Genomic DNA, 12,534 nt, shown 5'->3' on the forward strand with positions numbered 1-12,534 from the left:
AGTGGATGATTAGATCCCTCGCGAGGAGCAGGTTGTCATTTATGGACCTCCCCTGCACGCTGCAGGTCTGGTCCGGTCCGATCACCGATGTTATCAGGCCTTGGAACCTCCCCATCAGCACCTTCGCCGTGATCTTATAATCGACTGAGAGGAGGTTGATCGGCCCCCAGTTGCAGATGTCCTTCAGGTCCCCCTTCTTTGGGACAAGAGCTACTGAGCTCTGTCTCAGTGAGGCACCTAACCGCCCCTCCCTGTACGCAGCCCTGAACACTTCCGCCACGTCCTCCTTCAGGAGATCCCAGTGAGCCTGGTAAAACTCAGCTGGGATTCCGTCAGGGCCCGGAGCTTTGTGTGTATTCAGGGAGTGCACGGCCCTGGTGAGCTCCTCAGTGCTCAACGCCGCTTCCATCTGCTCATCTCCCAGGCGTCTGTCCAGGCAGCCCAGGAAGGTGTCCATGAGAGCCCTGTCTGAGGGCCTCTCACTGTAAAGGCCCTCGTAGAACTCCCTGGCCACCTCCCGGACCTCTGCCTCTTCAGACACCACCACACCCCTGCTGTTAAAGAGAGACAAGATGTTATTTGTCTTGGTCCGTGCCCTGCGGAAGAAGAACTGTGTGCACTTCTCATCTTCCTCCAGGCCCTGGAGTTTGGAGGAGAAGGTCTGTTTCTTCCGCTCTTCCCGGTAGAGGGTGGTGAGGCTCTGCCGAGCTTGTGCGATTTCGCTGCTAACATCCAGGCCTCGGGACTGGAGGAGGCTTAGTCTTTGGAGGGCAGCATTGTGGTGTTCAAACACTGCCCTCCTTTCTCTCGCCTTCCTCCGCCCAACTGCCCGGAAGTAGCCCCGCACTCGCTCCTTCACCATCTCCCACCACTCCACCGGGGAGTCAAAGAGATGTTTCAGACTCACCCACTCCAGGTATCTTCTCGAGAAGGAGAGACGCACCTGGGGGTCTTGGAGATAGCTGGTGTTCATTCGTTCATATAGGTTTGCAGAGGGAGAAATCCTCTATGAGGGACCGCAGCAGAGTGCTGGAACACTCCCACTCCCTCATCTCTTAAAGCACAGTTCAAATCTCCCCCCACGACGCCGGGCATTGTGCAGCATGACAATGGTGAAAGTTGAGTGAAAAGGGAGACTCTCTCGGCCACAATGGTGGGGCCATACACATTCATAACCCCCAACCTCGAGCTTGGTAACAAGGATTCGCCCACTCTCCAGTCTCAGTGTGCTGTTATTTTAACAAAGGATTTGTTTTATCAACATGCCTACTCCATCAGCTCTGGTAATTTTGGATCCAGACCAGAGAGAGGCTCCCAAATCCCCATTCCCCCCTCAGAGCGCCATCCAACTCCCGGAACGGAATACCACATTCCTGGAGCAGGACGACGTTCAAGGGGATCTGGGAAATAATTGAGAAGACTAGTGTCCGTTTGCTTTATGCTGTGAGTATTGGGTGTTGTGATTGTATAATTATATGTCATGATAGATTTTTTTGTTTGTGTGTCTAGTGAACCTGGTGTTATCGTTTGCTATATTCTGGCATATCTGGTCTATTTTTGTGAATACTGTGTCCAGGTAATTGTGGCGCCTACTCACCCCCTGACCATGTACACCCATAGGCCTCCCCTCCTGACTGCCTGGGAGGAGGAAGATGTTGCAGAAGATGTTGATGAGGAAGATGTTGCAGACCCTTTACCAGAGTCTGGACCAGGGGCTAGCTCATCCTGAAGGGAGGGAGAAAAGTGAAGGTATTTTTTGCAGGTTTTTTTCCTGGTGAACTGGTAGTGGAAATGGTTTAGTGGGGAAGGGGATTAGGCCTGTCTGTAGATTGTGTATTTTGAGATATTTGTGTGTTTAACTGTGTTGTGTGTCTTTTTGTGTTAAATTAATGGTAGATTATTGCTGGATTTGGAGGCTGGCTGGGAGTTTGCTGAGATTTAACTGCTGTAGGCGAACTGATATGTAAAACAGAAAGGCGATAAATTTGTATACTTAACATTTAGAATTCAAGAAATTTAAGAAATGTAAGGAATTAGGAGACGCAGTCTTAAAAAGGGTGTGGGTTCAGGCTTTTGGGTGTTCTCCGGGAAAATCAGCCCATAGAGTCTACTACAAAATTTTGTCTACTAGCGGCCTCCAATGAGAATCGGTCTGTCGCTCGCAAAGAAGGGCCTGAATATTTGCGTACATACCTTTTGTAATGCAGACACACAAGTGCTGCAGGACTATTTGTTTCTCCGTCTCTGGAAAAAATGACCGTGAAGTCTGCGCCCAAGAAGGGTTCGAAGAAAGATGGAAAGAAGCATAGAAAGTCCAGGAAGGAGAGCAACGCTATCTACGTGTACAAGGTCTTGAAGCAAGTGCATCGTTTAAGAGCCACCCACGTTTTGTATGAGTTTCCTAGTTTCTTTAATGTGTCGGTTTTATAATGTTGCTTACATATTGGTAGCTATTGTAAAGGCAGCACGGCAACTGCTTTATTTTTCTTTCCTTTTTAGCATTATTTGGTGGGCGGGTCATAAGCACATGCAGGAGGTCCCCAGGCAAATCTGATCTTTGCTTGGGGTAGTAATTGTAGGGTATTTACATATTCACATGTATAGTGAAGGCGACCCTCTCAGATCAGCATTATTCTTATGTTTCAATGTCAACATATTGGCTTTGATCAACATATAACAGGGGCGACATTGGCTCAGACAGTAGGTGGTGTGATTTTTAATAGAAGTTGAAATATTAAACAGATTTGTATTACTATGGAATGCTTCTTTTCAGCCAATTCACATTTCAGTCTCCTGCTCCCGCAATGTTCTGTGAGGTGAGGAATCAATCAGGAGCAATCGCAGGTAGTTCATGAGCATTCACGCTGCGTAAACGATGCGCAGGAATGCCTGTACAAAGAATGAAGATACATTTGTGCAGGCAGCGTCAAAATGGATGACCCTGCATACAACTAGTGTACTCGCGAGTTTGAGAAATAAACATTTAACTTAGTGAAAGCAGTGCACTGGCTCAGCCCAGCTTCAGGTTAGCAAAGACAAAAAAGATATAGATTTTTGTGAACATAGGTATCAATATTTCATGAGATCAATACCAAAAACTCACAGTATTGGCAGTATAGATACTTTGATATCGTTCCACCCACCTCTACTAAAGAGCTTGTGTTGTCAGACCATTATTGAATTACTTTCTAACTTTCACAAGTCTGTCATGTATCACCAGATCCTACTTTTTACTTTAGCCGTAAGCTTTCCTCCAGGACTGCAAATGATTTTATTAATGAGCTCCCAGGCTAATTTGTGCACTGTGGGGTTTTCTTGGATCCAGCCAAAATGCATACACAGTTAGCATTAACTCAATTGATCAGCTGACCGACAACATAAATTACATACAGTACAGAACCCAGGATACTATCGTACCTCTTAAGAAGAGGAATGTCTCCCGTAAGAAATTAGCACCTTGGTACAATGACCATACTCGTGCTCTCAAGCAAGCTTCATGCCAACATATTTCTCTAGCTTAATAAACAACGATAAAAACAATCCTCAGCACCTGCTTAATACTAAGAACTAATAAGAATCATGCTGATCCCTGTGTTTGAATATCATTTAGTAGCAATGACTTCATGAATTTCTTTCACAGTTGATCACCTGATCCTGTTGGAGAGACTTGAAAATCTTGTAGGCCTCCGTGGACAGGCTCTCTCTTGGTTTAGATCATACCTATCAGACCGATATCAGTTTATATATAATAACCTATCAGACCAATATCTATTTCGGGTTAGATATGGAATCCCACAAGGATCTGTGCTTGGGCTCTTGCTCTTCTCTCTATATATGCTTCCCCTGGAACAAGTCATTTGCAAAAAGGGCACCCAGTTGTATCTATCAGTCAAACCTGAAGAAGCTGTCTAGCTGTGAAATATGGAGACTTGTCTTATAAACATAGAGGAATGAATGACCCACAACTTCCTTTTTCTAAACTTTGATAAGACTGAGATAATGGTAGTGGGACCCAAGTCCATAAGATGCAAATTGTCTGACTGTGTGCCTAACATTGATGGAATTTCCATCACTTCAAGTGCTGTCATCAAAGATCTTGGTGTTACTTTTGCATTTGATACACATTAAAAACGCCTCACAGGTTGCTTTTTTCATCACTTGCAGAATATTTTTAAATTCAGAAAATACTGCCCTTACATGATGTAGACAAGCTTCTTGTTACCTCAAGATTAGATTGCTGCAATGCTATTTTGTCTGGATGTGCAAATTCCTGCAGGCAGGTGATTGAGTTAACCCCTGCCTCTGTTTCCCTTACCTATTCTGCCATAGCCTACAGTTGTACTAAAGGGTTCTTCCTGTTAGCCAGGGAGGTTTTCCTTGCCACTGTTACCCTATGCATACTCTTGGGGGCCGGTTCTCTGCATAACTGCTTTGTGACAGAGCCCGTTGTTAAAAGCGCTATACAAATAAAAATTGATTGATTGATTGATCTTCGATTGAATCAAGAGGTGATCTTTGGGCTTGGGTTTCTTTATTGTGGGTGGGAAGGCAGGGTAGAGCCAATATACGTTGGTGTATGGAGATGTTATACATGAATGCAATAACTTGAATATTAAATGGTAGAAACAAGTAGACTACAAGCATATTTAAAAATATTAATTAAACTTATGCAAGTCTTTGTTAATATGCTGATCATCAGCACTTGAATGTGTAAATAAAATGCATTGTTATCAAATTACATAGTAAATGTACTAGGATGTAATATGTTGATATGAATCAACGTTATTTCAATTTAAATCAGTACTAAGTTTCTTCGCGGAAGTAATCGAATTACACCGGTTCACTGTATTACTCGCTCCTTTGTATTCATCTATGTATTGGTAACATGATTTTAAATAATACGAAATAGTATGAAGCCATGGCGCTAACGATACACCTAAACCAAAAACATAAAAGTAGCCTAAGTTAAGAATTGATACAAATGTCAAATGAGAATTTCTGACAACAAAAAAAAATACGAGCGTATCCATTGTTCAAAAGAAAGAAGAGGGTTATTTTTGCATACCCGCCGGATTAAACCAATAGGCGTAGTGTAAATAATATCGTGAACAAACAGTTTACAATGAGAATTGACCTGACGTTATCGGTAAAAAGGGAATACGAATTTGCATAGATCCCTGGCCATACACATGAATTACGAGACAGGATCGCGTTCTTCTAATATGAGCGTGCAAAATGCGTGAACGAGCTAAGACCGCGCCCAAGAAGGGTTCAAACAGGAAGGAGTGCTACGCTGCGTCCGTGTGCAAGGTATCTCTTCCAAAGCCATGGGTATCATGAACTCGTTTATTAACGACATTTTCGAGCGTATTGCTGGTATGTCTTCCGGTTTAGCTCATTACAACAAGCGTTCTACCATCAGCTCAAGGGAGATCCAGACTAGTGGGCCTTTTGCTGCCAGGAGAACTGGACAAACACGCAGTGTCTGAGGGTACAAAGACCGTCACAAAGTACACCAGCTGTGATGCAGCAAAGCAAAGCCTCTTAAAAGCCATCCACACTATTAAAGATGCACATACGGACGAGTTTGACCAGTCGTAAGAAGAGTATCTAAATGAAAGTCAGTCCTCAAGTTATGCTTCACTTTATGGTAAGCCAGCGAACATTGACGTCACCAATTGGAAAGAGTGGATTATGCATTTAAACAAAAAAAATCATTTATTAGCGCTGTGCTTCCGGAGAACATGAATGCAAGTGAATAGGGTTTTATCAGCAATTGTAAAACATAAAATTGTCAATGTAATCCTCCATCTCAGAATTTCAAACCTACAACTTTGCTTGTGTAGACCGGTTTAACATACATACAATCGCAAAGGGATTACCTACACGTGCGTACTGCCCTTTCCATAAAGCAATGTTAGTAGAGCGCACTGCCTTTAAAACGCGAACATGACCAGTTATAAATCCATAAACCATGGGACGGCAACCCTGGTCCTGGAGAGCCGCAGGGTGTGCTGGTTTTTGTTTTCGCCTTAATACCAGCAACTGATTCATACCCAAGAAACCAGGTGAGGCGAGTTAACTGTGTAATCCACGGCTTTAATCGATCAATTAAGTGCTGAGTAACGACAAGACAGCACACCCTGCGGCTCTTCAAGACCAGAGTTGCCGACCCCTGCCATAAACGAACGTCAGAAACAAGAAATGGCTGCTTTTCATAGAAAATGTGGGCGGCTCTAAAAAGAGCCTTTGGGTTGTTCCAGAACGGAGTTATGGTAAAAATGGTTTACCCACCGAAGCCGTACAGAGTGCGACCCTGACGTTTCAGAGCATAAACTACATCCATAGCGGTGACGGTCTTTCGCTTGGCGTGCTCAGTGTAGGTGACGGCATCGCGGATCACATTCTCCAAAAACACCTTCAGGACTCCACGAGTCTCTTCGTAGATGAGACCGGATATACGCTTTACGCCTCCACGGCGAGCCAAACGACGAATCGCCGGCTTAGTAATGCCCTGGATGTTATCACGGAGAACTTTGCGATGGCGCTTAGCACCTCCTTTCCCAAGACCTTTTCCACCTTTACCGCGACCAGACATTCTTCTAACCAATAACACAGAAAATACGATACTAGCACCCAGAACAGCATGCGTACACATATATCTGCACAAAGACGACCTGATTGAAGCCAGGATCAGCGAAGAGGCGGTTCTACCTAAAGCCCGCCTCCAGCACGCCAAGCCTTGTATTGGGGATTTAACTGAATACCAAACAAGCCGCTTGAACAAAACATCTTCTAATAAACAGAAATCATAACGTATGATTCCCAGATTCTTAAATTAGAGTAGATACAAATTAATAAAACTAAACTAGGACAAGACACTACACTCTAAAAATGGCTGGGTTGAACTATAGTTCATAGTTTTTGAACACATGCTGGGTTGATTTTACCCAACAACTGAGTTAGACTGTTTTAACCCAGACTGTAGGAGCCAAATTAATCTGATTACTGTTGTAGTTTGTATAATAATATTTTGATTATGAATGTTTCCATTTTTCTATTGATTATTTTGTATTCATACATGATACACCGGCGGCCTACCATAGTGGTTAAAGGACATGACTGGGACCTGCAAGGTAGTTTTATTCGTTTTTACATTTCTTTACATTTTAAAATTATTTATTTATTTTTTTAAAACACTGATTAACACAAAATAATCATTCTGGGACCTGCAAGGTCGGTGATTTGATCCCCGGAGTAGCCACAATACGTTCCGTACAGCTGTTGGGCCCTTGAGAAAGGCCCTTAACCCCGCATTGCTCCAGGGGAGGATTGCCTCCTGCTTAGTCTAATGAACTGTAAGTTACTTTGGATAAAAGAGTCAGCCATTATCTCATGTAATATAATAATAATCAGTACTAAGTAATCATTTAGTATCTAAATGGTCACTGTTTTAGCTTTGCATGCTATTTAGTTTGGTTTCTTGAAGTGTCGAATTGTTTACTGCGCATGTGCATGATTATTGGTCAGATGTGATGTGTGGAAAGTTTAGTGGGTAGAAGGATGCCGTCTCGTGTGGAGACTTTTTGACCGATGGTTCAGACTAAGGCTCGTTTAAGCGCAACAAGAAGCAGCCAAGAAAGTAGCCCCTAAGTTCGAGAAGCCCGCTGCGGCTAAAAAGGTGTAGCGAAAAAGTTGCCGAGGACCTAAGGTGAACAAGAGCCCAAAGAAAGTCATCTATGAGCATGAAGTTAAATTTTAGATGGTTCCACTCAGGCACCACTCCAGCTAGGTGAGTGTGTAGATTATACTGGCACGATGTGTTCAAATAAGCTTACTGGTCTCTAAATTAAATGGTTCGTAACCACTCTTGTCACGCGTGAAATTGTGAAAGGCTGATGATAAAGTTTAAATTTCTGGCGGCTAAAGAAACGATCCAATAGGCAGGGAGAATGAAGGCAGGTTCAGAGCCAATGAGGATCCACAAAAGCCTACCCAATCATCAATCTGGGATGAGCTACCAGGGGGCAAAGCTCCCAGGAAGCAGCACGTAACAGTGTGCCAGCGACGTAAAAAAATCTAACCGTTACAGGCCTGTTACTGCAGCTTTGCGAGAAATCCGCCGCAATCAGAAGTATAGATCGAGAAATCGCTCATCTTCGCTTCCAAAGCTCAGCTGTTATGGCTCTGCAGGAGGCCAGCAAGGTTGTTCTGTTCAAGAACACTAATATGTGCGCCATTCACGCCAAGCGAGTGACTCATGTTCAATGATATCCAATTGGCTCACCGCATTCGTGGAGAGCGCGCGCTCACAAACCATCTTTTAGAGCAGCAAATTGTGTTCCATGTTCTTTTGGTGCGTGCTTGTGTTTTTTCGGGTGTCTCCTGATGGGAGTTATAGTATTACTGGTCTGAGGTGACAATGCATTTTTTTCCAATTGGTGGCATCAATGCGCCGAAAAGCTGGCTGGCAACCTCTAAAACCTTAAGCATAACTTCAACTGACTTTCATTTGGACGCGCATTAGTTCAACTAGGAAATGAGTTCGTGGCTCTTTCAATAGAAAATGTGGGTGGCTCTCAAAAGAGCCTTTGGTTTGATTTGTTGAATAAGATTATTTGGAGCTGGTGTACTTGGTGACGGCCTTGGTGCCCTCAGACACTGCATGTTTGGCCAGCTCTCCTGGCAGCAGAAGGCGCACTGCAGTCTGGATCTCCCTCGAGCTGATGGTAGAACGCTTGTTGTAATGAGCCAAACGGGAAGACTCACCAGCAATGCGCTCAAAAATGTCGTTCACAAAGGAGTTCATGATGCCCATAGCCTTGGATGAAATGCCGGTATCAGGATGCACTTGCTTCAACACCTTGTACACGTAGATAGCATAGCTCTCCTTCCTGGGCTTTCTACGCTTCTTTCCTCCCTTCGCAGTAGTCTTGGAGGCGGCTTTCTTTGAGCCCTTCTTGGGCGCGGCTTTTGCTTGCTCAGGCATTTCGCACGTTCATGTGACGAGAACGTGATCCCGTCCCGTAATTAAAGTGTTTGCCCAGGGATCTATGCAAATTTGCATGGCCCTTTTACCAATGACGTCAGACCAGTTCTCATTGGAAGCTGTTTGTCCACCGTGCTATTTAGAAAATGTATTGGTTCAATACGGCGGGTATGCAAAACGAACGGTCTTACTCAATTTGAACAAAGGAGGAAACACTTTCTTTTAATCCGCTTGTGATAAATTCTTCCACTTCTTAATTTTTATTAATTCTTAACGTAGGCTACTTTGCTGTTAGCTACATTCTAAGCAAAGTCTATTACACACTCTCTCAGTAATAATTTGCTTTAAACCATGTTAAACATGTAAAAACGTGAACATTTGTTCGTCATGCCTGTGCCGCCAAAGCAATAGGCTACACAAATTAATCCAAAAAGGTGGTTTTCTACAAGCGTTTATGTTTGGTGTATGTGAGCGCCACGACTTCATACACCCCTGCGTATCATTTCAAATCATGTTACCAGCACGTCGATGGATACAAAGAAGCGAGTAATACAGCGACTTTAATTGACGGTCAACTGGTGTGGTGTTACTTTTTTTAGTACGAGGTGCGGGTGTTAACATGAAACCACAATTGCTTGGATTTTTAAAGAGCTTTATTAACCGTGATCCATAAAATAGAGTACAATTCATTTTAAATGTGAATAACACCATTAATCATATCAACATCATAGTACAAACGTGTTTATGTGCTTCCCGCCAGTGCCTGCAGCTTCCGGAGTAAAGCAAACAAGACAGTCAAACGACGCACGAGCTGAGCATCCCATCACCGCCCGGCCAGTCCCAGTCATGTCCCTTAACCACTAGGCTACAGGCCGCCAATATTAGTCCTCAAAGGTACAATAGGTAAGATTTTCTTGTTAACACATTGTTATAGGACCATTTTAATCCCTTCCTATTGTTGAAAAAGGCTCACTGACATGTTGACTCACCCTCTGCCTGTGTTTATAGTCCTTAAATTCTGATTTCAAAATATAGAGTTGACAGGCCGTCACTGTACCAAAACATTGCACAGCTTTACAATAATTCAAGCTCATTGGTTGAAAAATGGTTCTAATTGCCACAGCCAATGGTATGGGGGCTTATTCTGATTGTTTGCGTGTAGCATCCCAAATTGCACTCCAGACAAAATATCACTGAAGCCTATATACATACACACAAACACACACACACACACACACACACACACACACACACACACACACACGCATTATATACACATATATATATATATATACACATTCTATGGAATCATTATGTTGTTCATTCCACTTGATACAATATTTAATTTTTGTGAAGATTATTAAAAGACACTTCATACGAGACTGTTAAAATGTTATTTTTCATCAACAAAAGCTTGATATTAATGTCTCAGCTTTTCATTTGCTAGCCTTGTGAGAAATATGGCTTTAAGTAGATTCATATTTTCATGAATCCTACACTCCGATATTGTTATAAGCCCTACACATGTGCAAAAACGAAACAAATAGCCTCCCATTATGAATTAATCAATTAAATGCAGCCTATAGAGAAATATGTATTGTGTAATATTGTGTGGGCCAGTAGCCTTCGTATCAACCATATCTTGAAAAGTTATGCCTACTTGTAATTTAGGCCTACTTCAAAAAAAGGTTTGTTTGAATGGCTATTCTCTGGACTCAACCAACCCCTCCCAAAACGCAATCTTTCCACAAAATCAATATTTTGCTAATGTTTTTTTATTGTACAAAATGAAATATCAGGATGCTGGCCTGTCAGATTATTGGCTTAGTTTCATAAATATCCAACCAGACAATCCAATCATTTACACCTTCCTATGCGCCATAGTACAAATATAGGCCGGCTAATTTATCTTCCAAATAGATAGAGGCGTCAAGCTCTGAAATTCTCACCTAGCCTGCAATAACTCAAGTCTTTTGAAGACAGAAAAAGACACTAAGAGATATTATACTATTTTTCACTAGATGAGGCTGGTTCCCAGCGCAAGCACCTGTTGTTCTGTTGTTAAATTAATAAATAGGCCGAAATAAATAAAGATAGCTAACTGTCTTCTATTTGCCGCCAGTTAATTTTGCACGTCTACTGATGATCGCATACAACATAACAACACCTGCAGGGAACCAAACAACATAGAAGTACAGTTATCTTATAGCTTCAAACTAACAATAATGGAAAAAACCCTATAGACGTGTTATTGCAACTAACCTAGCTTTTACATTGTTTAGGTAATGCGGTATTAAATTAGATAAAGTGGTGAAAGCACATGACAAATTTGGAGCCAATTTATAAGCACGATCATTTAGCAACAGATAAGAGCTGTAGGACTTAACTGGTCTGTTAAATAAGCTGGGCGCAGTTCATGATACTATAGAGCAGGGGTGTCAAACTGAATTCCTAGGGGGCCGCAGTGTCTGCGGGTTTTTGTGGTTGCCTTTCAATCAGCTGTCAATTAAGGCCTTGGGAACAAGGTGTGTGGATTCTTTAGCCAATTAAAAACTTAAATCAACCACAGGTGCCGGGAACAACCCGAAAACCAGCAGACACTGCGGCCCTCCAGGACGGGAGTTTGACACCTGTGCTATAGAGGGTCACGTTTTGGAGCCAGTATAGTGACGTAAAATACAGCTTTTTGTTGGCTAGTCAAATATGCCATTATGTGAATATGGCGGGAAATGCGGCGCTTTATTGGCATAAGGCCATAAAACACGCCTTTTATTGGCATGACAAATCCGTAATATACGCAGTTTTGTGGAAAAATACTATTATAAACGTTATAAATACATTACATATAGACACGCCCAGTTAAAGGCGAATTGATAATTGTGACCCTTTTGGCGTTCCATGGTAGAGGGCGTAAAACATTTTTTTTTTTTTTAATTAAAACAATTCACGCCTTATCCCCATCAGTGACGCCGATAAATAGTCTACAATTATACCAAACACTGACAGCAGCAGGAAGGGAGAAAAAAAGAAAGAAAAGTATAACCCGCTACACATAGACGGAAAATATTGCTCCAATCAGGATTTAAGTGGCTCTTAAAAGAGCCTTTGGCTTTTTAGACTAAGTTTCCAACGGTCCTAAGCGCGCTCTCCACGAATGCGGCGAGCCAGCTGGATATCCTTGGGCATGATCGTCACTCGCTTAGCATGAATGGCGCACAGGTTGGTGTCCTCGAACAGACCAACCAGATAAGCCTCACTGGCCTCCTGCAGAGCCATTACAGCGGAGCTTTGGAAGCGGAGATCGGTCTTGAAATCCTGAGCGATCTCACGCACAAGGCGCTGGAAGGGCAGCTTGCGAATCAAAAGCTCAGTAGACTTCTGATAACGGCGGATTTCTCGCAGTGCTACAGTACCAGGCCTGTAACGATGAGGTTTCTTCACACCGCCTGTTGCTGGCGCGCTCTTACGTGCAGCCTTAGTGGCAAGCTGTTTCCTAGGCGCTTTGCCACCGGTAGATTTACGTGCTGTCTGTTTGGTTCTAGCCA

General features: G+C 43.0%; 3 protein-coding genes across 3 annotated transcripts in view; all 3 read right to left on the reverse strand.

Annotated features, from left to right (window-relative positions):
- Window positions 1–1,547: 1,547 nt before the first annotated feature.
- Window positions 1,548–6,610, reverse strand: LOC133111263 (histone H4-like). The gene is made up of 2 exons (XM_061221450.1): window positions 6,295–6,610; window positions 1,548–1,725 (listed from the first exon to the last, which is right to left on the reverse strand). Exons 1-2 carry the CDS (start codon window positions 6,596–6,598, stop codon window positions 1,721–1,723), a joined length of 309 nt encoding a protein of 102 aa, XP_061077434.1. The 5' UTR covers window positions 6,599–6,610; the 3' UTR covers window positions 1,548–1,720.
- Window positions 6,611–8,614: 2,004 nt separating this feature from the next.
- LOC133111260 (histone H2B-like) lies at window positions 8,615–8,989 on the reverse strand. The gene has a single exon (XM_061221447.1). It carries the CDS (start codon window positions 8,987–8,989, stop codon window positions 8,615–8,617), a length of 375 nt encoding a protein of 124 aa, XP_061077431.1.
- Window positions 8,990–12,124: 3,135 nt separating this feature from the next.
- LOC133111220 (histone H3) overlaps window positions 12,125–12,534 on the reverse strand; it is a 411-nt gene continuing 1 nt past the window's right edge. Inside the window, exon 1 of the mRNA XM_061221411.1 lies at window positions 12,125–12,534. This exon is cut by the window's right edge and continues 1 nt beyond it. Coding sequence (XP_061077395.1) covers window positions 12,125–12,534 — 410 coding nt within the window.

The sequence above is a fragment of the Conger conger genome, chromosome 15 (genome assembly GCF_963514075.1).
Source record: "Conger conger chromosome 15, fConCon1.1, whole genome shotgun sequence".
NCBI lineage: Eukaryota > Metazoa > Chordata > Actinopteri > Anguilliformes > Congridae > Conger > Conger conger.